Source organism: Suncus etruscus, chromosome 14 (genome assembly GCF_024139225.1).
Source record: "Suncus etruscus isolate mSunEtr1 chromosome 14, mSunEtr1.pri.cur, whole genome shotgun sequence".
In the NCBI taxonomy this organism is placed as follows: domain Eukaryota; kingdom Metazoa; phylum Chordata; class Mammalia; order Eulipotyphla; family Soricidae; genus Suncus; species Suncus etruscus.
In genome coordinates, this window is record NC_064861.1 from 47,608,812 (window position 1) to 47,635,284 (window position 26,473).

Below are 26,473 nucleotides of genomic sequence, written 5' to 3' on the forward strand. Positions count from 1 at the left end.
TCTTATCATCTTCTGCTCTGTGCTTTGGACTTAGTTTATGGAAATGCCCTTCAGTGTTCCAATCGAAAAGAACTTGTAAATCCTAATTTTAAAGGTAAGTTTGTAAACAAAGATTATAAAGGCAGCTCAGCTTTCTGTTGGTTTTGAGGCATAGTCAGTGATGCTCAGGGATTACTCCTGGTGGGCTTGGGAAACCAAATGGGGTACTAGTAATTGAATTCAGGTTGGACACATGCAGGTCAAATGTCCTACCTGTTGTACTAGTATTCTGGCCCCCTAATGTTATGTTTTACTCTTGGGAATTGCCACAGCACACAATGTATACTTAGTGTATACTTAGAGGCATAAATGCTTTTAGAAATTCTATATCATACTTACCCAGAGGACTTACAAGTAGGAGTTGAGCACTCAGTAAGAATATTTATGAAGAGGCCGGCGAGGTGGCACTAGAGGTAAGGTGTCTGCCTTGCAAGTGCTAGTATAGGACAAACTGCGGTTCGATCCCCCAGCGTTCCATATGGTTCCCCCCAGCCAGGAGTGATTTCTGAGCACTTAGCCAGGAGTAACCCCTGAGCGTCAATGGTTGTGGCCCAAAAAACAAAACAAATAAACAAAATATTTATGGAGGTGTGGGGTGGGAGAGATAGCATGAAGGTGGGGCATTTGCCTTGCATGCAACTGCAGATGCAGGTGGTTCGAATCCTGGCATCCCATATGGTCCCCCGAGTCTGCCAGGAGTAACTAAACCCTGAGCGCAGCTGGTATGACCCAAAAACCAAAATATATATATATATATATATATATATTTATAGAGGTATTGGATAGTATAACAGGCAGTATATTTTCCTGCATTTTCTCCCCTTTTAGAATTTTTATATCTACTAAATTAAGGTGATAAACCAAGATGATAGATCTAACATAGTTAAATCAAAGTATATAATCTTTATTTTTTTTTTTTGTTGTAGGCTTTTCTGAAGATTTTCATCCTAAGGATTCAAAACTTTCCTCTGACCCACCTTGTGTCATTGAGAAGCTCTGTTCTTTACATCATGGCCTAGTTTTAGAAGCAAAGGGAATAAAGGAGCATTTTTGGAAACCTTATATTAGGAAACTTTATGAGAAAAAGGTAAGTAGTAAGAAAGTAATGGGAATGTGTTCTCTGGGGAAAGATTTGACTTAATGTGATGACTTAAGGATTTTATTCTTTCATCATAGCTCCTTAAGGGAAAAGAAGAAAATCTTACTGGATTTTTAGAACCTGGAAACTTTGGAGAGAGTTTGTGAGTACTGTTATAAATGGTTTTTAATATTTTAAATTGTATACATTGGAAACCTTAGAATTTAGTGTTTTTATTATTAGTATGCTGGAAATTGAGACTATCTTATGGAGAATAGAACAAACAAATAGTGATGTGCTGCTACTTAAAAACTATATAACCATTCTTTTTTTTGCCCCCCACCCCATATATAACCATTCTTGAAAAAAACTTATTTTGCAACATGTGGGGTATACCCCCACAAATTTTGGGGGTTATACCTCCAAAAGTGCCTGGAGAATCATGTGCCAGGGAACTGAAACTGGGATTCCTGTGTGAAAAGAATGTACTCCAGCATAAATTATAGTTTTTGAGGTAAAGAAATTTTTATTATTTTGGAACATTATTTTGGAACATTACAGGGATATGTGAACTGAAAAGTAAAGCTGTAGAAGTATAGAGATCTTCAAAGGTACCTAAAGCATCCTTTCAGGAAAGAGAACTAAGCTGCTGTGACATTTTTCTTTAAACAGATAACAACCTCCTAGCAGGGCTTAGGGGCCCAGGCACCACAGTGATATGTAGCCCGTAGTCGGTCCTGAAAGTTTTGAGTCTGAGACTTGTGGCGTCCACCAGGACCACCTCTGTAGTGTTTGGGACCAACACCTGGACTGACCCTTCAGTGTTGAGGGCCAGTGCTTTGGTGGGTATTGAATCTGGGTCTTGAGTATGTAAGACATATGCTCTACCCCTTTGCGCTATTCTGTTTTCTCAACAGTTTTAGCTTCTTCTAGAAACTGCAGTTACTAGGTAGATTAGCATATTCTGAAATACTGACCATATGAATGAACTGATTTAGTATAGCAAGTTTGCATTGTATTACTTTTTTTTGTGTGTTGGGTATTAAGCCTTGGAACTCTTCACAGGAGACAATAGCTGTGTCACTGAACTCTATACTCCTGCCCCCTTCAGTCCTGCATTTTACACTGTTTTATAATAATAATTTCAGTAAAAGTTAATTTTCATAAAAATTATTATAAATTAAAAAAATAAAAACAAAAAATAACTAAATGTCCTGAAATAGTTACCGAAATGATAGTTCTTTGTATATTTTGTCTTTTTTTCTTCTTTATAGTAAAGCCATCAGTAAGGCCTATGAAGAGTATGTGTTATCTGTTGGGAATTTAGATGAACGGATATTTCTTGGAGAGGATGCTGAGGAGGAAATTGGTACTCTTTCAAGGTGTCTGACTACTGGTTCAGGAACAGAGACTGCTGAAAGGGTGCAAATGAAAAGCATTTTGCAACAGCACTTTGACAAAGTGAGTTGAAGTAGTTTAGAAGAATAGATATATAGGAACGATATGCCACAGAGGAGACTCTGCTTTATTTGGGGGGGGGGTAAGAGGTGTGTGTGTGTATGTGTGTGTGTGTGTGTGTGTGTGTGTGTGTGAGAGAGAGAGAGAGAGAGAGAGAGAGAGAGAGAGAGAGAGAGAGAGAGAGAACACGAAAAAGAGTGAATACTTTGTTTTCAATAGGAATGGATAAATTCTACTAAATTTTACTTAATTGGTGAACTCTACTTAATTGAAAAAGTTATCTCTATTTAGTTTTCATTAACAACTGTTAAAATTTTTGTTTTGTTTTTGAGCCATACCCAGAGATACTAAGGATGTACCTCCTGGCTTTGTGCTCAGGGATTACTTCTGGTGTGTTTGGGGGGACGATATGGGGTGCTGAGAATTGAACTGGGTCTGCTGTGCACTCAAGGCAGATGCCATATCTACTGTCCTATCTCTGCAACCCCTCAAAGTTTTTCTTTAAAACTAAATCCAAGAATAAAAGTATCTCATATAAATTTAAAGTAACATGCTTCGCTTCTACTATTGGTCTTGAAAAGATGGATCTTAGTAATATGCAGCCTATAATGAACATAATAAATATTTAGAAAATGATGACTGATCTAAGTTGGTGCTATCACCTAAGATAGAGTTTCTCAGTGAAGACCATATGGCACTCAATGGGTCCCCAAGGTACCCCAAGTGTGTTATTGGTGAAAATCACTTAAATGGGGTTAATGTATAATTTAATTTAATTTATTTTCTAAGTTGGGAGGTTTTGAGCCACACCTGGCTGTGCCTTACTAATGATTCTGTGCTCAGTGATAACTTGGTACTTGGAGGACCATATACAGTGCCAAGGATTGAACCTAAGTTGACAGAGTGCAGGGCAAGCACCTTACCCTCTGCTATTTCTCTGGTCCCTAATTTTATAGTATTGTGATTTGAAAAAAACTACTTGGTATGATTTCAATCTGCATAAATTCATTAATATTTGTTTTGTATCTGAGTATATGCTATCTGTATACTGTGTATATCTGTGTTCTGTGTGCAGTTAGGAAAAATTGTAAATTTAGCTATTTGGGAGTGAAAATAAATGTCTGTTACAACCCTCTGTTCTAATTCATCATTAATTCTATTTCTTTATTCTGTTTAGTTGATCTGTCAATATGTGCAAATGGGGTATTAAGGTGTTCCCCTACTAATTATTGATTAATTAACTAATTAATGGAATCACTCTTTTATTCTGTTAATAGTTCCTTAATGTGTTTTGGTGCATTGGTTAATGTAAAGCTTTCTTTTTTTTTTTTAATTTTTAAATTTGGACCACTCCTGGAGACACTCAGGAGTAACTCCTGGCTCTGTGCTCAGAAATCATTCCTCGCAGGCTCTGGGGACTATCTGGGATGCTGGAGATAAAACCTGGGTCGGCCACATGCAAAGCCCTACCCACTATGCTATTGCTCTGGCCCCATAAAGCTTTCTTGATATATCAGTAATATCATATCCATTCCATCTCTTTTTCTTCTTCAGTTGGGAATTTAATGTGATATGAATATAATTTTACCTGTCTGTTTTTTTTTAAGTTACTACTTGTGGGGCCCAGAGAGATAGCACAGCGCCGTTTGTCTTCCAAGCAGCCAATCCAGGATCAAAGGTGGTTGGTTTGAATCCCAATGTCCCATATGGTCCCCCGTGCCTGGAGCTATTTCTGAGCAGACAGCCAGGAGTAACCCCTGAGCAACGCTGGGTGTGACCCAAAAAAAAAAAAAAGTTACTACTTTTTTGTAGAATTGTTTTTCAACCTTCTACTTTGATTCTGAGTCTTAGAAACTAAGGTGTGTGTTTCTTTGAGGCAGCAAAAATAAATAAATAAATAAATAAAAGACATTTTTAAATGATCATTCTGCCATGCTATGTTTTCTAATTGCAACACTAATATTTAGGAAGTGTTTGAAATATATTTCAAGTATTTATTGAAATAGTTATTACCATGTTTTTTTTGTTTTGTTTTGTTTTGTTTTTCTTTTTGCTTTTTGAGCCACATCCTGTGACGCTCAGGGGTTACTCCTGGCTCTGAGCTCAAAAATCGCTCCTGGCAGGCTCGGGGGGACCATATGGGATGCCAGGATTTGAACCACCATCCTTCTGCATGTAAGGCGAACACCTTACCTCCATGCTATCTCTCTGGCCCCCTAGATGTTTTCTTGATGTGCTGCAATATTTTATTTCTCACACTTATTTCTCTTAATGTTAATAGCATTCTTTTTGGGGGATAGGAACTCTCTAGCTGTGCTTGATTGGTGGTCCAGCTATGTTTCTTGGCAACTGGTAGTTCAAGAGCACAAGAATGTGATGCTTCTTGGGCCCTGCAGTGACAGGGGTACCCAGGCGACTTCAGCAGTGCTGAGAGCCTTTAAGCCTTTAGGTACCTAGAGTTGCTTGGTGACTTCCAATGCTGCACATGGCAATACGTGGGGGACTATGTGATGCCAGGAATCTACAATGTATTATCTTCCAGTCCCCTATAATTTTTTGTGCCATTTTTTAGTTCCATATTTCAGTTTTATTTTCTTGTTTTATTATCTTTTTTTGAGGGGCCTTCCTGAGTTATATTTGACAGAGCAAGGGAGGTCATATTTGATGGAGATCAAGTCTGAGAACCTGTATTTGCCCAGCATATGTTCTCACCCTTTGAGCTTTCCCCATATCCCCCTTCTCCAGTTTTTAAAATGGTTTTCTTCTGTAGGGTTGTTTTTTTTTTGTTTGTTTTGTTTTTGGGTCACACCCGGCAGTGCTCAGGGATTACTCCTGGTTCTACTCTCAGAAATCACTCCTGGCAGGCTCGGGGGACCATATGGGATGCCGGGATTTGAACCACTGTCCTGCATGCAAGGCAAATGCCCTACCTCCGTGCTATCTCTCCAGCCCCTCTTCTGTAGGTTTTAAGGTTTATTGAAATTTATATATAAAATTCTATTGTTGTGACCTATTAGGCCAATCAAACTTAGATTCATTTTAGTGGGTCATATTTTCACTCTTGTGTTCTCCCAAATGCCAGTTGTGTACTTGCATTGCTTTTACTGTATGTCAGATTGCTTTTCATTTTATGAGACCCTTTAGTGTTCTTTCATGGGCATTTTTTAGTGGACATAGTTGTTGCTCTAATTTATCCTTTCTTCTTTTTTAATGGTAACAGAGCAGTATAATCAGTTGCAAATTCCTTTCTTTCAGCACTGGATCTCTTATGTCATTCCCTTTTGTATTCTATGGTTTTTGTTCTGTATATTTGGTTCTGTATGGTTTCTGAAAAGTCTATGATCTTACAAGTAAGGAATTCCTTAAATGTAATTAGTTTTCTCTGAAATGGTTGTAGTATTATGTTCTTTTGAAGGCTTGATAAGGCTCAGGCCTTTTTCCTGTCTCTGTGCTCAATGGGCTCTTCTGGTAATGTTTAGGGAATCAGATTCAGTGACAGGGATTAAACTTTTGCTGCATACTTAAACTTTTGATGCATTTTTTTGGGGGGACCACACCTGGCAGTGCTCAGGGGTTACTCCTTGCTCTATGCTCAGAAATCACTCCTGGCAGGCTCAGGGGACCATATGGGATGCCGGGATTCGAACCACCATCCTTCTGCATGCAAGACAAACACCTTACCTCCATGCTATCTCCGGCCCCTAAACTTTTGATGCATTAAGGCAAGCATCTTAACCCCTGTGCTAGCTCTCCTGCCCTAAAAACTATTTTTTACAGGAGCCATACATAGCTTTGGTCAAGAGTATGGGGCTAACCTGACTAACCAGTGATGTGGCATTGGGCCAGAGATGCTTGTATCCGCCAGGGCCACATCAGTGTTCAGGATGTGAACCCCACCAGGGCTATATCTGGCTATGTTGTGGTAGGTATTGAACCCAGGACTTGTACATATCAGATATTTGCTTTCCCATTGTTAGCCATCACCCAACCCCAAGAAAGATATTTTATTAGCTAGCACATGTATATATGCTAAACTTTTGGACAATAATTAAAATGTTTTTCATATTTATGTTTTAGAATGTTGACTTAAATTTATTTTTATACTGAAAGTCTGCCCACTTCTGGAGAAAAAGTAATTCTAGTAATAGATTCTAATAACTAACTGCTCTGCATGAGGATGTTTCTGCATTAGGTTTGATTTTGAAACTAGGAGAGTTTGCTATCTATTTAGATGGCTTTTGTTAATTTATGGATTGTATTTGGGCATATGTAATTCATAGATTTCTTTTGCCAATCTCTTGACTATAAAAATAGATGTGGCTGGGCCCGGAAAGATAGCACAGCGGTGTTTGCCTTGCAAGCAGCCGATCCAGGACCAAAGGTGGTTAGTTCAAATCCCAGTGTCCCATATGGTCCCCCGTGCCTGCCAGGAGCTATTTCTGAGCAGATAGCCCAGAGAAAGCCCTGAGCACCGCTGGGTGTGGCCCAAAAACAAAAAACAAAACAAAACAAAACAAAAAAATAGATGTGGCTAAAAAAAGTAGATGTGGCTATAAAATTCTGTTTCTCAGAGATATTCATAAGTTTTTAGCTTAATTTTGCTCATGCTCAAGTATTGAAGGAGTTTTAGTCAGAAATATGCTTTGGGGGCCAGGCATGGTGGCGCTAGAGGTAAGGTGTCTGCCTTGCCAGCGCTAGCCTAGGACTGACCGCGGTTTGATTCCCCGGTGTCCCATATGGTCCCCCAAGCCAGGAGCGACTTCTGAGTTCGTAGCCAGGAGTAACCCCTGAGTGTTACCGGTTGTGGCCCAAAAACCAAAAAAAAAAAAAAAAAAAAAGAAATATGCTTTGACTTAGAGGTTTAACTTTTAAGAAACAATGTTATTGTATGTTGACTACAATACAAATAATTGGTCCTATAGTCTTATGATAGTCTGTCTTATGGTGGTATTATCCTTAAATTTCAGGCATAGTCATTTGAATATTGAATATGTGTTGATAAAATATTGTATTGTTAAAAATTTATTGTTCTAGTCTCATTGACTTGAATTGTCATTGCTGACATAATTGAAAGTCTTTCTGACCTGAAATAATGTGCTTTTCCTCTCACTCTAGTCTAAAGCACTTAGAGTCTCCACACCACTTACTGGTGTGAGGTACATTAAAGATAACAGCCCATGTGCGATCCCAGTTCCTACAGCTACACATAGTTTGAGTCGCCTTCACACCATGCTGGCAGGCCTTAAGAATGCACCAAGTGAGAAACTGGAACAGATTCTAAGGTTAGTTTAAGTGCTACTTGTCTTCTATTACCTTGTTGTTGAATATTGTCCAATTCTCACTATTAATGCTCTAATTAATTCATTAGTAATTATCAGTTACATCCTCAATCCTGTCATCTTAGGGAGTATACATAATAGAAGAATCTTAGTACATTTGTGCTGCTATAACAGAATACCCTACACTGACTAGCTTAAGAACAACGTAACAGGGACCGGAGAGATAGCATGGAAATAAAATGTCATTGGTTCGAATCCCAGCATCCCATATGGTCCTCCAAGCCTGCCAGGGGTGATTTCTGAGCGTGGAGCTAGGAGTAACCTCTGAGCGCTGCCAAGTGTAACCCAAAAGCCAAAAACCAAAAAAAAAAAAAAAAAAAAAGAACAACATAACAAATTTTTTTTCATAGTTCTAGAGGTAAGAATTCTAAGATCAAGGCACTAAAAGATGCAGTTCTTGGTGAGATCCATTTCCTGATTTATAGATAGCTTTTTGCTATCTTCATGAGGTATGCCTCATGGAGACAAGGGAGCTTTCTCAGTTCTCTCTTTCTCTCTATTTCTTCCTGTCTTTTTTCTTCTCTTCCTCCCTCTTTCTTTAATGACCTCTTTACCTCACATCCATTCCCTTTCTTCATCCTGCACTTTTCTCCCTTTCTCCTTCTTTCTTCTCTCCTCACAGCAATTATTTGGTGGCTCTCTGTGGCTATATGCTGCATTACTCAGCTCTAAGGTCTCTTTTATTGGGGCACTAATCCCTTTCGTGGGCCTCTGTCCTCATTTTAATACCTTCTAAAGGCATGAAGTTTAAGCTGGGGGAATTCAAATGTTTAGTCTATACTTGAATATATTATAGGAGATAGTGACACAGTACCAGATACTGTAAAATAAGGTGTTAAAAGAGTTATTATTGTCTGTTTTATCCTTACGATTTCAAGGAAGGAGATTGAGGGAATTCAGTGAAAATGAGAGTTGTAAAGGATTTTATAAGGAGTTGAAACTTCTTTTTTATTTTCCATTTTTGCTTTTGGGTCACATCCAGTGGCTTACTTGTGGCCCTATACTCAGTAATCACTCCTGAAGGAATCTAGGAAACTATATGCGGTGCTATGGTTCTAATCTAGGTCAGCTGCATGCAAGGTGGCTACTATATGCAACTACCATAACTTTAGTTAGCTTTATAAAACTCTCTTGGCCAGAGAAAAACTTAACTGTCTTTGTTTCCTTAAACTGTCTAAGGCTGGTAGTTTTAATCAAAAACACAAAAGGTTTAATCTCGTTTCCTGTGCGTAATTATTGGCAACTTTTATTTGAAAAAAACTTCCTCTAAGTCTCCTCTTAGTATTAAAGTGTTCCTGTACATTTCCATGAAGTCCTCTTTGTTCATAAACCTGATTATAATTAACACTTTACAGGCTGTGTTTGTATGACCTCTTCCTAAATCATGTTGCCAAAGAGATTTATGTAGAATTCAGAAGCATTTGATATATTTTAAAAGTCTGTCTTAATACAGAAATATTCCATATCTCTTTATAGTCTCTAAATAAAATAGTTCACATATGATACTTTGTAGTTATCTTTAGCACAATTATCACTCATTTTTTTTTCTGTATAATTTTTAAAATTTAGGTCATTAGGGTTTGATCTACACCTAGTGATCAGAGGGTTTCCTGACTGTGCTCACGAGTGACCCCTAGTGTTGCTGTGATACCAAATGCAGCACCAGGGATAGCTCCCAGGGTTCTCTCAAGCCCCTTATCTTCTATCTCTCCAACCCTAAACTTGCTGCATTTTACAATGAATATGTATCTTTATGATTAAGATAAAACAAAGTTGTTATGAAAGCCTACATGTGAGAACATTGCCTGGAGGCTCCACCAGCACTGCCTGGGCCAGGCCCCAGCAGCTCTGAACTCTAGCACTGAACCAATACTGGCTGGCCAAATTGCCTCCAGGACTCCTGAACACCTCAAGGAAATCCTCTTTTGCATGACCTTTGCATGAGGATGATTTATCTAACTGAAGGTCTGTAGCATTTATAGTAAAAATAGAGGGCAATGGGGCTGGAGAGATAACATGGAGGTAAGGCGTTTGCCTTGCATGCAGAAGGATCGTGGTTTGAATCCTGGCTTCACATATGGTCCCCTGAGCCTGCCAGGAACTATTTCTGAGCAGAGATCCAGGACTAATCCCTGAGCTCTGCTGGGTGTGACCCCCCCCCCCAAATAGAGGTCAATGGAATAAATTGTATTTTGAATTCAAAACTGTGGAGTTCCAGTAATGGTTTATGTGAGTCAGTAATACAGATTATGTGTTCCTTTATTTTATTACAGTTCTTTTTTGCTTGTTTTATTATCCTGAGGATAGAATTTAGGACTTCATACATACAAAGCATTCAAGTTATCATTAAGCTACATTACTAGTCCCAGTCTTCCAGTTTGTTAGTTTATTGTTTTGTTTTGTTTTTATTTTTGGGTCACACCCATTTGATGCTCAGGGGTTACTCCTGGCTATGCATTCAGAAATCACCCCTGGCTTGGGGGGACCATATGGGACACTGGGGGATGGAACCGCCTTCCATCGTAGGCTAATGCTTGCAAGGCAGATGCCTTACCTTTAGCGCCACCTCTCTGGTCCCCAGTTCATTAGTTGAGTTGAGTTGAGTTGAGTTGAGTTTTGAGGCCACACCCAGTGGCACTCAGGGGTTATTTCTGACTCTACACTCAGAAATCATTCTGGCAGTCTCAGGGGACCAAATGGGATGCTGGGGATGGAATCCAGGTTGGCTATGTACAAGGCAAAAGTCCTACCTACTGTGCTATCGCCCAGGCCCCTTTCGTCTATTTCTTTTTCTTGGGGGTGGGAGTTAGAGGACTTTTTTTTCCGTATCAGGTGGTGCTCAGGATAACTTCTGGCTCTATTGAGGGATCATTCCTGGTAGGCTCAGGAAATCATTTGGGGTGCTTGGAATTGAAACCAGGTCAGCATGTGGGAGGCAAGTGCCTTACCTTGTGTACTATCTCTCCAGCTTTTCATCCAAGTTCTTATTGATTATTCTGCTGTCCTGTAGAGAAACAGTTGAGGGCAATTTAGTTTGTCATTTCTAGTGATTTCTAGTGATAGGAGCCATTTACAGATGGGCATCAGTGAGCACTGGTCAAGGATGCTAAACTTACTACTGTAAAAGTATAGTCTTATGAGAAGTACATTTTCCTCTCACAGTGGTAATACATTTGGTAAAAAAGAATTAGATCACCTTGATTAATTTGAAAAAGTATAGCTTCTCAGTATTTTATATTTTCAGATTTAAAAATTACAAAGATATAATAGTTTATTGCTCTGTGACTTAGCAAGATTTTTATTATATAATTTATTTTTAGGACATGTTCTAGAAATCCAACCCAGGCTATTACTAAAAGACTGAAAGAAATGTATGAAATATATTCTCAGAATTTCCAACCAGATGAGGATTTTAGCAATTGTGCTAATGGTAAGGTTTAATATTATCTATATTGTATTCATCTGTGTTGAAGGGTTGGGGAGAGTTGATACACTTAGCCATACTTGGGTGCAATGTAATCTTAGGAACTGAATCTAGTGTTCCCTCATGCAAAGTATTGCTTCAGCCCTTGACTAGTCTTCTTAGCTCTGCCCTCATCCTTAAAGTTTAACTACCTGGAGTCCTTTCTTGGTAACTGAGTAAAAACTATGAAGACTTAATGACTCTAGACTCAGGATTAGAATATGATTGTTCAATTTTGCTGTTAACCAAGTGATTTCTGGGCCCTTCTCAGTATAGACCTGCTATCTTTATTATGTTTGACATGTGCTACTTTTTGTGTTCCAAGTCTTTAATTTTCATTTCCAATTTGATGTAAAATAAAGAAATGCATCTATCAGAGAAATTGGTTTGGCTTTTAAATTTCATAGTGAGGATGAGAGAGATGAACACTCATGTTCCACAGTATTTTCTTTGCATCTGATTTTTGTTTTCTTTATTGTATATGCAGAAATTTCCAGCAGGCATTTTCATTTTGCAGAGATGCTTTACTACAAAGTACTAGAATCTATTCTTGATCAGGAACAAAAAAGAGTTGGAGACATGGATTTATCTGTGAGTAAACAAACTGTATTGATCAGCATAATCAGATGTAGTTTCTCTTCAAACAAGCAATAACAACAACAAAATCTGAGAAATAATCTGTTGCTTTGAGGAAAAGGTTGGCACCTAACAAAGTCTGTATTCTGAGCTCTATTATCTCCAGTCTTGCACTTACTATTTCTTATTGTAGCAAGGCATGTGGTATAATTAACACTTTTAGTAAGATCCTGGTGAAAGTTTTAAGACATTCAAATTTAACCTTTAATTGACTTTTTTTTTTTTTTTTTTTTTGGTTTTTGGGTCACACCCGTCGGTGCTCAGGGGTTACTCCTGTCTGTCTGCTCAGAGATAGCTCCTGGCAGGCACAGGGGACCATATGGGACACCGGGATTCGAACCAACCACCTTTGGTCCTGGATTGGCCGCTTGCAAGGCAAACGCTGCTGTGCTATCTCTCCGGGCCCACCTTTAATTGACTTTAAATAAAAACCTTATTATAGTTTAGGTCACATGTTTACAATCATGTTACCTCAGTTGACTTTTATTTATTTATTTATTTATTTTTTTGGTTTTTGGGCCACACCCTTTGATGCTCAGGGGTTACTCCTGGCTATGCGCTCAGAAGTTGCTCCTGGCTTCTTGGGGGACCATATGGGACACCGGGGGATCGAACCGCGGTCCGTCCTAGGCTAGCGCAGGCAAGGCAGGCACCTTACCTCCAGCGCCACCGCCCGGCCCCCTCAGATGACTTTTAAATAAGTTTTTGTTAAATAGTTTTTGTTAAAGCACTATATTGAAAGAATAAACTGAATATTGAACTGATAGGACTTTACTTAAGTCTTCCTCTGTAGTGAATTCTTTTATTGTTCGTTTTGGGGAGTTTTACCCAGTGGCACTCAGGGTAACTTCTGGCTCTGTGCTCAGAAATTACTCCTTACAGGGGCTGGAGAGGTGGTATAAGTGGTAGGGCGTTTGCCTTGCATGTGCTAACCTAGGACAAACCTCGCCTTGATCCCCCAGCATCCCATATGGTCCCCAAAGCCAGGAGCGATTTCTAAGCGCATAGCCAGGAATAATCCCTGAGTGTTACCAGGTGTGGCCCAAAAACCAAAGGTAAAAAAAAAAAAAGAAAAAAAAATTACTCCTAACAGACTTGGGGGACCATATGGGATACCAGGGATTGAACCCGGGTTGCTGTGTACAAGGCAAACGCCCTACTTGCTGTGCAATCATTTTGGCCCTGTGGTTAATTTTTTTCCTATTTATTGGATTTTGGGCCATACCCAGCAGTGCTCAGGAGTTATTCCTAGCTCTGCGCTCAGGAATCACTCCTGCCAGGTTCTGGGGACTATATGTGATGCTGAGGATTGAACTTGGTCAGCTGCATGCAAAGCAAATTCCCGTTCTGCTGTGCTATCACTTTGCCCCCTCCTATTTTATTTATTTACTTTTTAGTGGGGGGAACATGTGGTGCTACTTAGGAGTCCATGCTATACCAGGGATACAACCCAGGGACTCACACATACAAGGCAAGTCTACCAGTAAGCTGCATCCCTGGATCTCTTTCTCCTAGATTTTTTTTTTTTTTTTTATTTTTTTTTGGTTTTTGGGCCACACCCGGTAACGCTCAGGGGTTACTCCTGGCTATGCGCTCAGAAGTCGCTCCTGGCTTGGGGGACCATATGGGATGCTGGGGGATCGAACCGCGGTCCGTCTCCTAGGCTAGCGCAGGTAAGGCAGGCACCTTACCTCCAGCGCCACCGCCCGGCCCCTCTTTCTCCTAGATTTTATTAGCCAAGGCATATATACTAATTTTTTTTATTGTTAGATGTTGAACTTGAGTTGTAACATATGTGCATATTTTTTAAATTTTCTTATTGATATCATTGTGAATTACCAGTCCTTCATAGTTGTATTTCAGGCATATAGTGATAGTGAGTTAGGGCCATTCCATCCACCAGAGTTCCCAGCATGCATTCTATATCTCTGCTCTTAGCCCCTTGGTCTACCAGTATGACAGGTCCATTTTGTGTTTAGATTGTCATAGTTTGGGCTTCTTGATACTATTTTCATTGACTTTGGCTTGGATATTTAGTTCTGTCCGTTTTTTTCTCCCACTTGGCCCCTGGGACCCATCCACTTTAAAAGCAAATTATATTTTCTCTTGGTAACCAATAAAATAGTTTGATCTAAATTTTTTGTTTTGAATTTGGCTCATACTTGGATGTACTCAGATCTTATACCTGGCTTTTCTATATGGAGTACTGGGGGTTGAACCCAGAACACGTAGCTATGTGCAAGGCAAGTGCCTTACCTACTGTAGTATCTCACTGATTTTCACTAATCTAATTTTTACCATAACTTTTAACTTTTTAAAAAATTTTACTCACTTTTTTTGTTTTTGGGTCATATCTAGTGATGCTCAGGGCTTACTCCTAGCTCTATGCTCAGGAATCACTCCTGGTGGTACTACGGGGACCATATCTAGTGCTGGGAATAAAACCCTCCTATCTGCTTGCAAGGAAAGTTTCTTACTCTGTTCTATCTCTTTAGCCCCCTATTTTTCATTAAAACAATTATCCTAAATACAATATATAAAAAGTGGAATGCCTAGATTACCCATGATCCCAGAATAAAGGGTGTTGAGAACACTAAAGGAAAGTAATCAAGAGGTAAAGTAAGAAAAAGTGGCTAGGAAGTAAGGGAGTGGAGTTGCAGATAGGTGTGGGAGTCAAAAGCCTCAGGTACATTAATGATATAGAAAAGTGATATAGTCATATATCCAAACCACAAAACCAGAAACAAATACCAGAGACATGAGATCCAAACTATAGCAACCAAATTTAAACGTGCCTGCCTGCCAAGGAGCCAGACTGGTGGGTGGGAGGGAACCTGGGGACACTGTGCAAGGAAACTGATACTGGTGGTGAGAGTGATGTTAGAAGATTGTTTATCTAAAATTCATATATAAGTAACTTTGAAAAGCATTAGTACTTTAATAAATTTTAAAAAAGCATTTATGCTAGGGACCAGAGTGATAGAGCAGCAGTTGGGCTTTTGCCTTGCACGCAGCCGATGACTGATAGTGGTCGATGACAGACGGTGGTTCGAATCCGACATCCCATATGGTCCCCTGTGCCTGCCAGAAGCAATTTTTTTTTTTAAAATATGGAACGCTTCACGAATTTGCGTGTCATCCTTGCGAAGGGGCCATGCTAATCTTCTCTGTATCGTTCCAATTTTAGTATATGTGCTGCCGAAGCGAGCACCAGAAGCAATTTTTGAGTGCAGAGCCAGGAGTAAGTCCTGAGCGCCACTGGATATGACCCCAAAACCAAAAATTAATTAATTAATTAAAAGAATTTATTCTAGTAGGTGTTTTTTTTTTTTCCGGTTTTGGGCCACACCCGGCAGTTCTCAGGGTTTCATTAAAACTCTTTCATTTTCTGGCACTGTGCTCAGAAATCGATCCTGGCAGGCTCGGGGGATCATATGGGTTGCTGGGAATTAAACTTAGTGGGTAAGGTCTGGCCCAGGCCAGCCGCATGCAAGGCAAATGTGTTATGGTTGTACTATTTCTCTGGCCCCTAGTAGGGTTTGTTTTGTTTTTGATTTTATTTGTTTGGTTGGTTTTGGTTTTGGTTTTGGTTCACACCTGGCTGTGCTCAGGAATTACTCCTGCTTTATGCTCAGAAATCGGTCCCGGCAGGCACAGGGACCACATGGGATGCTGGGATTTGAACCACCATCCATTTTGGATCGGCTGCATGCGAGGCAAATGCCATGTCGCTGTGCTATCTCTCCGGCCCACCTAGTAGGTTTCTTAAAAGTATCAGAATACTTTTGATTTGCATTTTCCTAATAACTAGTGGTGGTACGCTCTCCATGTGCTGTTTGTCCTTTGTATATATTCGAAGAAATATCTGTTAAAATTCTTTATCTATTTTCTGTTATGTTCGGTTTTGTACCACACCTGGTTTAGTGCTCAGGGACTACTACTTGCTTTATTATTGTTATTTATTTTGGGTCACACCCAACAGTGCTCAGGGGTTACAACTGGCTTTGCACTCAAAAATTGTTCCTGGCAGGCTTGGGGACCATATGGGATGCCAGAAATTGAACCTAGGTCGATCCTTTTGGCCACGTGCAAGGCAAACACTCTGCTGCTATGCTATTGCTGGTTCACTACTTGCTTTTTGATCATGGTCCAACCAGTGTTCAATGGATCACATAGTGTTGGGAATCAAACTACGGTTCGTCCTAGGTTAGTACATGCAAGGCAAGTGCCTTACTGCTTGCACCACCACTCTGGCCCCAAGGTTTTAGTTTTTTATTTGTTTGTTTTTGAGCTACACCCAGTGGCACTCAGGAGTTACTCCTAGCTCTGTGCTCAGAAATCACTCCTGACATGCTTGGGGGACCATATGGGATGCCGGGAATTGAACCTGGGTTGGCGTTCTGTCGCTGTACTATTGCTTCAGCCCCCCAGGTTTTAATTTTGATGAAGCTGAATTTTTTTCTTTTGTTGCTTATGTTTTTGGTGTTCTGTTTGTTTGTTTGATTCTGGGCCACACCTGGTGATACTTAGAGGGTACTGTACTCAGGAACTACTCCTGTGGTGCTCAGGGGATCATGTGGATGCTGAGGATTGAACCCTGGTTGGACACATGCAAGGCAAATACCTTACCCATTATATTATCACTTTGGCCCTGTTTCAGTGTTTAGTTTTTCTGGCCCCTAGTAGGGTTTAGAAGGAGTGAGGCAACTTGGCAGTCATGAGGGGCCAGAGACCTGTGACTCTATAAAGCTCAGCCCAGCAGAGCTGGCTTGCTAATTCCATATTTGGGTTAATCTAACAGGTCTAGAAATGCTAGAAGCTACCAGATTATATTGATTGGTGCCCAGAGGGCCATCTGCTGATGGGAGTTAGACTTGAGGCCTTGTGCACATAGCTGCATGCACTCCAACTCTTTGAATTAGTTCCACATCATCCCTGCATAACTTTCTCACTAGAAGATAATAAAAATTTATGTTTGGAAAATTATTGAGCAAAGGAAAAAATATGGAAATCATGTATTCATGTCACCATGAAAATAATTTATAAAGTTCAGAAAAGTTCTGTAAGAAACCAGGCATGTACTTTGAACTAATTCAGAAATAGAACTTCCTTAGGGTAGTAATTGTATGTGATATATCTTGTTAGAGTCAGGTTTTTTGTCTGTTAAAAACTTTCTTGTTTTACAGAGCATTCTAGAACTAGATGCATTCCACAGATCACTCTTGGCCTGCTGTCTTGAAGTTGTCACTTTTTCTTATGGAATAAGAAATTTTCCATTTATTACCGAAATATTTGAGGTGCCACTTTATCATTTTTACAAGGTACTTTTAAAAATCTGATGTTGAAGAAACTATATAAGAGGCTAGTTTTCTGCTATGGTCAATTAGTATATTTTGATATATAGTACATTTCTTCCTTTTTTTTTTTTTGGTTTTTGGTTTTTGGTCACACCCAGCAGCGTTCAGGGATCACTCTTGGCTCTACACTCAGAAATCACTCCTGGCAGGCTCGGGGGACCATTTGGGATTCCGAGATTCGAACCACCGTCCTTCTGTATGCAAGGCAAACCGCCTTAACCTCCATGCTATCTCTCTGGCCCTTTTATTCCATTTTTAATTTATTTGGTTTTTGGGTCACACCCGGCAGCACTCAAGGGTTACTCCTGGCTCTATGATCAGTAATTGCTTTTGGCAGGCTTGGGGGACCATATGGGATGCTGGGCATACAAGGCCTTACCTCCATGCTATCTCTCTGGCCCCATTTCTTCCTGTTTTTTTTTTTTTTTTTTTTTTTTTTTTTTTTTTTGGGTTTTTGGGCCACACCCAGCGGTGCTCAGGGGTTACTCCTGGCTATCTGCTCAGAAATAGCTCCTGGCAGGCATGGGACACCGGGATTCAAACCAACCACCTTTGGTCCTGGATCAGCTGCTTGCAAGGCAAACGCCGCTGTGCTATCTCTCCGGATTTTTTCCATTTTTAACAATGATTGTAGCAAGGGAGATTCTTAATTTTTTTTTATTGTGCTTCAAATATCAATTTTAGGTAAAAGTTTTCTGAATTTATCCCTTTATCTGATAAAGGAATTTAAAATGCTGTGACTAAAAGATTTTTTGAAAAGTAGCAGTTACTTGATAATTTTGTTGTAGCCTATTTTTAATTTGTTGGAAATTGAATAAATATTTCTCAAAGTAAAATATTCTTTTTTATTTTATATTGAAGCTCAGTTGTAGTATTGAGTTGGTTGTTCCCTTGTTACTGATTTATCATTTGAATTCATTATAACTCAGTATTCAAAACTTATTTTTATAATGACATAGATGGGCTATTTTTGGTTTATAAATAGAAAAATTTTAAAATAATGTTTCTTTGTTTTTTTTTTTTTTTTTAGTCTCCCCAAAACAATTCTCAGGTGGCCTCAGGAGCCACTCCCCGTGACATATGACCTAGCTGTCTTGGCTTCACTGTAATGTGAGGGTCTGGAAATGCTCTTTGCTTGGGCCACTGGGGCTCCACTTAAACTTTGCTGGGTTAAGTAGTATAGTACCAGAAATTGAACTTCGAACCTTGTCCGTGCAAGGCATATGCTCTAATCTGCCTTTAACCAGGGAGAACTATCTCTCTAGCTCAAGAGTAATAGATTTTAACCTTAGTAGATGAAGTATGTTTTCATTAAAATTTTTTGAAATATATCACTATACTGAATTTTAGGTAATTCATATATGAATTAGAAAAACATGTTGAAAATTACTTAAAAGGAAGAGAAAGTGTTTCTAAGTAGCAATGTTACTTAAACTTGTAATTTTTGATAAGTTGTCTCATTTCTACACATATGTAAAATACTTGAATACATCTATCCATTTTGCCTTTATACCTAATATTTTGTAAAAAAAAAAGTGATTAAAACTGGGTGTTTAAAAAAATTTCAGGTGATAGAAGTATTCATTAGAGCAGAAGATGGCCTTTGTAGAGAGGTGGTAAAACACCTAAATCAAATTGAAGAACAGATCCTGGACCATTTGGCTTGGAAACCAGAATCTCCACTGTGGGACAGAATCAGAGACAATGAAAATAGAGTGCCTACATGTGAAGAGGTTTGTAAAAATACCTACTATCTTTCTATAATAAAAGTACATCTAGACACCTATAAACTTCTCATTAAGAATACAATTAGGGCCCGGAGAGATAGCACAGCAGTGTTTGCCTCGCAAGCAGCTGATCCAGGACCAAAGGTGGTTGGTTCAAATCCCGGTGTCCCATATGATCCCCCGTGCCTGCCAGGAGCTATTTCTGAGCAGACAGCCAGGAGTAACCCCTGAGCACTGCTGGGTGTACCCCAAAACCAAAAAAAAAAAAAAAAAAAAAAAGAATACAATTATAGGATTCTGGGGGGTAAAGGAGGGATATGTGGGAGACAAGCTGGGAACAGGAGTGGAGGGAGGACAACATTGGTGGTGGGAAAGCTCTTCATTTATTGTCACTGTGTACTGTAAATAATTCTGTGTAATGAACTTCAGTCACAACAACAATAAAAAAAAGATAAAAAGGGAAAAAAAGAATACAATTATAGTATTTCATTTAAACACCTTGATTATAAATATGATTGTGGTTGGGTTTCAGTCATATAAGAGAACACCTCCCATCACCAGTGCAACATTCCCACCACCAATGTCCCAAATATCCCTCCTCCCCACCCCCATCCCCGCCTGTACTCTAGACAGGCTTTCTATTTCCCTCATACATTCTCATTGTTAGAATAGTTCACAATGGGGCCCGGAGAGATAGCACAGCGGCGTTTGCCTTGCAAGCAGCCGATCCAGGACCAAAGGTGGTTGGTTCGAATCCTGGTGTCCCATATGGTCCCCCGTGCCTGCCAGGAGCTATTTCTGAGCAGACAGTCAGGAGTAACCCCTGAGCACTGCCGGGTGTGGCCCAAAAACCAAAAAAAAAAAAAAAAAAGAATAGTTCACAATGTAGTTTAGTTATTTCTCTAACTAAACTCATCACTCTTTGTGGTGAGCTTCATGAAGTGAGCTGTAACTTCCAGCCCTCCTCTCTTTTGTCTCTGAAAATGTTTTTCATTTTTCTTAAAACCATAGATGAGTGAGACCATTCTGAGTCTTTCTCTCTCTCTGACTTAATTCACTCAGCATAATAGATTTTATGTACATCCATGTATAGGAAAATGTCATGGCTTCATCTCTCCTGATGGCTGCATAATACTCCATTGTGTATATGTACCACAGTTTCTTTAGCCATTCATCTGTTGAAGGGCATCTTGGTTGTTGCCAGAGTCTGGCTATGGTAAATAGTGCTGCAATGAATATAGGTGTAAGGAAGGGATTTTTGTATTGTATTTTTGTGTTCCTAGGGTATATTCCTAAAAAAAAGAAAAAGCATAAACTTTCTGATTAATATATATATATATATATATATTGGGGCAGCAACTTGGCTGTGCTCAGGGCTTTCTCCTGGCACTTTGCTCAGGGATCACTCCTGGTTGAGCTCTGGAGACTATACAGTATCTGGGTTTGAACCTGGAATCATACATTTTATATATATTATATAATGTATATATTTTTATATATTCCATGGACATTACTTACCTATGACTAAAATAGGTATTTAAGTAAAATATGTATCTGTTTCAAGAAATTATTAAATACTTAAGATGTCCCATGAATATAACACAAAAACCTCAAAAATGTATGTCAATAAATAAAGCTTGGGAAATCCGATAAAGTAAAAAAAAAGAAAACAATTATAGGAGCTGGAGAGATAGCACAGTGGAAGGACATTTGCCTTGTTCATAGCCGATCCAGGACAGACCTGGACTCAATTCCTGGCATCCCAAATGGTCCCTCAAGCCTGCCAAGAGTGATTTCTGAGTGCAGAGCCAGGAGTAACCCCTGAGCACAGCAAGGTGTGGCCCAAAAACAAACAAACAAACAAATACAAGTAAACTGAGTGTCTTCCTGATGTTGGTTCCTAGGATAGTATTGTAAAATTAGGCCTATATCTAAGAAAAAAGATGTATGAAAAATAACGTGCGATTGCTCCAATATTTACATATTCAGCATCCTGTTTTCATTTTCTAAGTAAATTTCTTACCTTGAAATAACTAGTATCCTATTTTCCAAACGAATAATTAACTTATATTTAATATAAAATTGTTAGGTTTTGAATACTTTAAGATTTCAACAATTTTATGGTGACTATACTTGGTGCATGTAAAGCATGTGTTCTACTACTTGAGAGATTCTTCTGGCTCCAAGATTGTCAGAAATTAAGGGGGAAGGTAGCCTGCCAAGAGGCACTCGGTATTTATGGGGCCACTCACTCCCAGCTATACTCATCCAAAGGGTCAGAAGTTCATTGAGGGGCCTGCTAATATGATGTTGCTCCTCCCTGTGGTGCTTGGTATATTGTGTTACTAACAACTGAACTTAGTCCTTGATCATACAAGGGATATGCTCTTGAGCCATCAACCTAACCCTATCTAAGTGGATCTAGGGATGCTGGGGCCCATTAAGGCCACACCTGGCAGTTTGTCAGTAGTGGTAGCAGGTAGCATTATGCTAAGGAACAAAATAGGGCCTTCCATTTTTTTTAGGCATGTATGTACTCTACTACAAAAGCTATCTCTCTGACCCCAGAATTTTTAACCTTAGCATGAAAATGGTAAAGATAGCTGGTTTTATTTTGTGCAAAAATAATTTCTTCAAAAAAAAAGTTTTCTTGTGCCTTAAATTGCATTTATACTTAAAATGGTTTTGAATCATGACATTTTATATAAACAATATTTTATAGGTCATGCCACCTCAGAATCTAGAAAGAGCAGATGAAATTTGTATTTCTGGCTCTCCTTTGACTCCAAGAAGAGTGAATGACATCCGTGCCGATTCTGGAGGACTTGGAAGATGTAAGTTAAAGATACTATGCAGGGCCCGGAGAGATAGCACAGCGGTGTTTGCCTTGCAAGCAGCCGATCCAGGACCAAAGGTGGTTGGTTCGAATCCCGGTGTCCCACATGGTCCCCCGTGCCTGCCAGGAGCTATTTCTGAGCAGACAGCCAGGAGTAACCCCTGAGCACTGCCGGGTAGGGCCCAAAAACCAAAAAAAAAAAAAAAAAAAAAAAAAATACTATGCAGACAAGTGCCCAAGAACAGATGGCTAGATAAAGAAGCTATGTATGGTACATATACACAATGGAATTCTACTTGGTTGTAGAAATAGATGAAGTCATGCAATTTGCTGATACATTAATTTATCTGGAAATTCATGCTGAATGAAATAAGTCAGAAGGAGAGGGACAGAAACACAGCAATCTCACTCTTATGTGGGATATAAAGAATAACTAAAGGCCAAAAGCAAAAGAAATGAAGAGCAGGAAAACTTGTCCTTAGTAGAAAGCTTTTCACTGGGCAGGGAAGGAATGGGGGGTGGGAATAGATCTGGGAAGGGACCGCTATGACGATGATAGAGGGAAATGGTCACTCTATTCTAGGACTAGGTGCTGAGAAGAGATAAAGTGACATGCATGATACTGTATCCATAAAAGTATGGTAAACCACAATGCCTAAAAGGGGTGTGCATATGGGAGGATGGGGGAGAAAAAAGTGCCTGCCATAGAGAAAGACTGAAAGTAAAGGGATTGGTGTTGGAATATTGTATGCCTGCAGCTCAATCATGAATAACTTTGTAACTTGGTAATGCAGGGTGATTCAATAAAAATTATGAAAAAATATTAGGGAAAATATTGAGTAGCACCTGGGAGTTAGACTTCACAACAAGTGAAATTAATAGAGTATATATAGATGAAAATGTTCTGTGCATTATTATATAGTTACATAAGTTACTTATGTATTCCAAAAGTAATATTTTGGGGACCGGAGCAATAGCACAGTGGTAGAGCATTTGCCTTATATGTGGCCAAACCAGGACAGACCCAGGTCTGATCTCTGGCAACCTATATGGTCGCCCATATAAAAAATAAAGGTAATATTTTTGAAGATTTATTTTGAGGAGGAGGTTAGGTTATTGTTAGACTGGGGATCAGGGACCGGGGAAATAGCATGGAGGTAAGGCGTTTGGCTTTCATGCAGAAAGACAGTGGTTCGAATCCCAGCATCCCATATGGTCCCTCGTGCCTGCCATGGGTGATTTCTGAGCATAGAGCCAGGAGTAACCCCTGAGCACTGCCGGGTGTGACCCAAAAACAAAAACAAAAACAAACAAACAAAAGACTGGGGATCAAACTGCGGTTAGCCATATACATGGCAAGCAATATAACCCTGTATTATCTCTTTGGCCCTGAAAAAAATGTAAGAATATAGGAAAATGTATGCTGTATTATATTTATAAATAAAATAGTATACTGTATATTTCTTTTTTGTTTGTTTTTGGCCCATACTTGGCAGTACTTATTTTTGGCTATGCACTCAAGAATCACTCCTGAAAAAAAAAAAAAAAAAAAAAAAAGAATCACTCCTGGTAGGTTGGTCCGATGGCAGTGGTTTATCAGAACTTATTAACGTTAGTATCACAAAAGTTGGTATATAACCCCCCCAACTGCTTAATTTGACTGGCTTAAAAAAAAAAAAAGAAATCACTCCTGGTGGAATTGAAAACCCTGGTCAGTCACATGCAAGGCAAGCACCTTACCTATTTTACTATCATTCCAGCCTCATGTGTGTGTGTGTGTGTGTGTGTGTGTGTGTGTGTGTATTTTACTATCACTCCAGTCTCATATGTGTGTGTGTGTGTGTGTGTGTGTGTGTGTGTGTGTGCCATATCTGGCTGTGTTCAGGGGTTGTTCCTGGCTCTGTGCTCAGAAATTACTCCTGACAGGTTTGGGAGACCATATGGGATTCTGGGATATGAGATCTAATGAGCCCAGGTCAGCCACATGCCCAGGTCGGCTATGTGTAAGAGAGATTCCCTATCCACTGTGCTATATTGCTCAGGCCCTATCTCGTATGGTATTTTTAGGTGAATTAAGAAAAATTTTTGTCAAATGATGGAATTTCAGGTGATTTCTTGAAAATTTAAATACTGACTTACATTTTAAAATCAGAAGAACCAAAAAGGTCTGGAGAGATAGTACAGCAGTGAGGGTGCTTGTATGTAATATAGCCAAGGTTCAATTCTTGGCATGCTATATGATCCCCTAAGTTTTGTCAGGAATGTTCCCTGATTAGGGACCCAGAAGTAAACCTTAAAAACAAGCTGGCTGTGTCCCCCTGGGAAAAAAAAAAAGGACAAAATGTATGTGGATTTTAAAGTTTTTTAAAAATATTGTTGGGGTTTTCTTTTAAAGAAGATATTATATATATGTGTATATATGTATGTGTATATATATAGTTAGAAATGGGTAACTAAATTTGTTTCTTAATAAATAAATAAACTGAGAGGCCAGAACAATAGCACAGGGCATTTGCTTTGCATGTAGCCAACCTGGGTTTGATCTCCAGAATCCCATATGGTCCCTGAACCTGCCAAGAGTAATTTATGAGTGTAGAACTTGGAGTAACCTCTCTGCACAGCTGGATATAGCCCAAAAGCAAAACAAAAAAGAGGGGGCCGGAGAGATAGCATGGAGGTAAGGCATTTGCCTTGTATGCAGAAGGATGTGGTTCAAATTCCGGCATCCCATATGGTCTCCTGAGCCTGCCAGGAGCGATTTCTGAGCATAGAGCCAGGAGTTATCCCTGAGCACTGCTGGGTGTGACCCAAAAACCAACCAACCAACCAAACCAAACCATACAAAAAAAGAAATAAACTGAGAGCCAGAGAAGGGCTGAAGGCAATTGTCTTGTATGTGGCTGATCCTGGTTTAATTCCTAGCACTGCATGGTTCTAGAGCACTTCCAAGAGTGACCATGAAGCAGGTGTAGTCCCTACAAAATAAACTAAGCATAATTAAATCCAAAACATGTATTCCATTCTCAGTGAAGAATATTACTGAGTCTTAATCATGTTTTCTATGTAGAATGTATTTATATAAGTGCAGCCACAAACATTTATACAAATGCAGGGAAAATGATACTATAGTAATATCAAGTCTTTCAAGTCCCATTATTAAGTAGTGACTGACTTATTTATTTGTTATTTTGTTTTTTTTGTTTGTTTTGGTTTTTGGGTCACATCCAGCAGTGCTCAGGGTTACTCCTGGCTCCATGCTCAGAAATCACTCCTGGCAAGCTCAGGGGACCATATGGGGTGCCGGGATTCGAACCAATGACCTTCTGCATGAAAGGCAAACACCTTTCCTCCATGCTATCTCTCCAGCTCCTATTTATTTGTTTGATATCAGGAATGAACTAAGGTCTCAAGCATGCAAGACAGGCATTTTATCACTGAAGAAAACACTTTTTCTGTTCTCAAGTATAGTAAAGTTATATAAATTATAGTAAAATTATTTTTATATTAATATTAGGTAAAAACTATGCATGCAAGTAATATAGAAAAAATAGAACTGTCCCTAAATCATAAAGGCCTTATGGAAATGGAAGATAATATCTAGTGTGCTTTAGCAATTGAAGTGAAAAAGGGAGTACAAAATTTCTCTTTAAATTTTGCTCTCATACTGTTGCATTTCATCAGTTGAATGTAGTAATGATAGAAGTTCTACATTTTTGTTTGCTTTTTATGATTATTTCATATATGTATTTAGTTTTGAACATAACAGCATAAATGAAAGTCAGACTTCAGTTTCTTTGAGTTAATTGGTTCAATTATTTTTTATCCTAGGCATAACATCTTCAACCACAGTATATGATAGATATAGTTGCCCAACAGTGAGCTCTACCAGAAGACGGCTGTTCGCTGACAATGATAGTCCCTCTGATGGAGGGACAACTGGGCACATTCCCCCCCAGCCTCTAGTGAATGCTGTCCCTGTGCAGAATGTATCTGGAGAAGCGGTTTCTGTCACACCAGTTCCTGGACAGACTTTGGTTACTATGGCAACAGCCACTGTCACAGCCAACAATGGACAAACAGTGACCATTCCTGTACAAGGTAAGAAAGAATTGGATCTTGAGTTCTTTTTTCTGTGTCAGTTACTGGAAAATTATCGGGAGACGGGAACTTGAAATGCTCTGTCCAGAGAAACTTGCATTATTACATTTTTTTCATGTTTATTTTTCTTTGTAACAAACGTTAGGTATTGCCAATGAAAATGGAGGGATAACATTCTTTCCAGTACAAGTCAATGTCGGAGGACAGGCACAAGCTGTGACTGGCTCTATCCAACCCCTCAGTGCTCAGGCCCTGACTGGAAGTTTAAGTTCTCAACAGGTAGCTGGAACAACCTTGCAAGTTCCTGGTCAGGTGACTATTCAACAGATTTCTCCAGGTGGACAACAGCAGAAACAAGGCTCACCTTTAACCAGCAGTCATATTAGACCCAGGAAGACCAATTCCTTATCACTTTTCTTCAGAAAGGTAATTTCACATGTAC

At 39.3% G+C, this 26,473-nt stretch overlaps 1 protein-coding gene and 1 non-coding gene across 3 annotated transcripts in view; one reads left to right on the forward strand and one right to left on the reverse strand.

Moving 5' to 3' along the window:
- The window catches only part of RBL2 (RB transcriptional corepressor like 2), a 58,054-nt gene that overhangs the window by 10,212 nt on the left and 21,369 nt on the right, over positions 1-26,473 (forward strand). For both annotated transcript variants that reach the window (XM_049786058.1, XM_049786059.1), the window contains exons 5-16: positions 1-94; positions 966-1,126; positions 1,216-1,280; positions 2,392-2,578; positions 7,691-7,857; positions 11,235-11,344; positions 11,865-11,968; positions 17,200-17,334; positions 18,939-19,103; positions 21,820-21,931; positions 25,762-26,031; positions 26,177-26,457. The exon at positions 1-94 is cut by the window's left edge and continues 35 nt beyond it. In XM_049786058.1, the coding sequence (XP_049642015.1) occupies positions 1-94; positions 966-1,126; positions 1,216-1,280; positions 2,392-2,578; positions 7,691-7,857; positions 11,235-11,344; positions 11,865-11,968; positions 17,200-17,334; positions 18,939-19,103; positions 21,820-21,931; positions 25,762-26,031; positions 26,177-26,457 (1,851 nt within the window). The remainder of the gene's footprint in view (positions 95-965; positions 1,127-1,215; positions 1,281-2,391; positions 2,579-7,690; positions 7,858-11,234; positions 11,345-11,864; positions 11,969-17,199; positions 17,335-18,938; positions 19,104-21,819; positions 21,932-25,761; positions 26,032-26,176; positions 26,458-26,473) is intronic.
- Positions 15,118-15,224, reverse strand: LOC126029013 (U6 spliceosomal RNA). Its single transcript, XR_007502675.1, has one exon. It is a non-coding gene; the product is annotated as a U6 spliceosomal RNA (small nuclear RNA).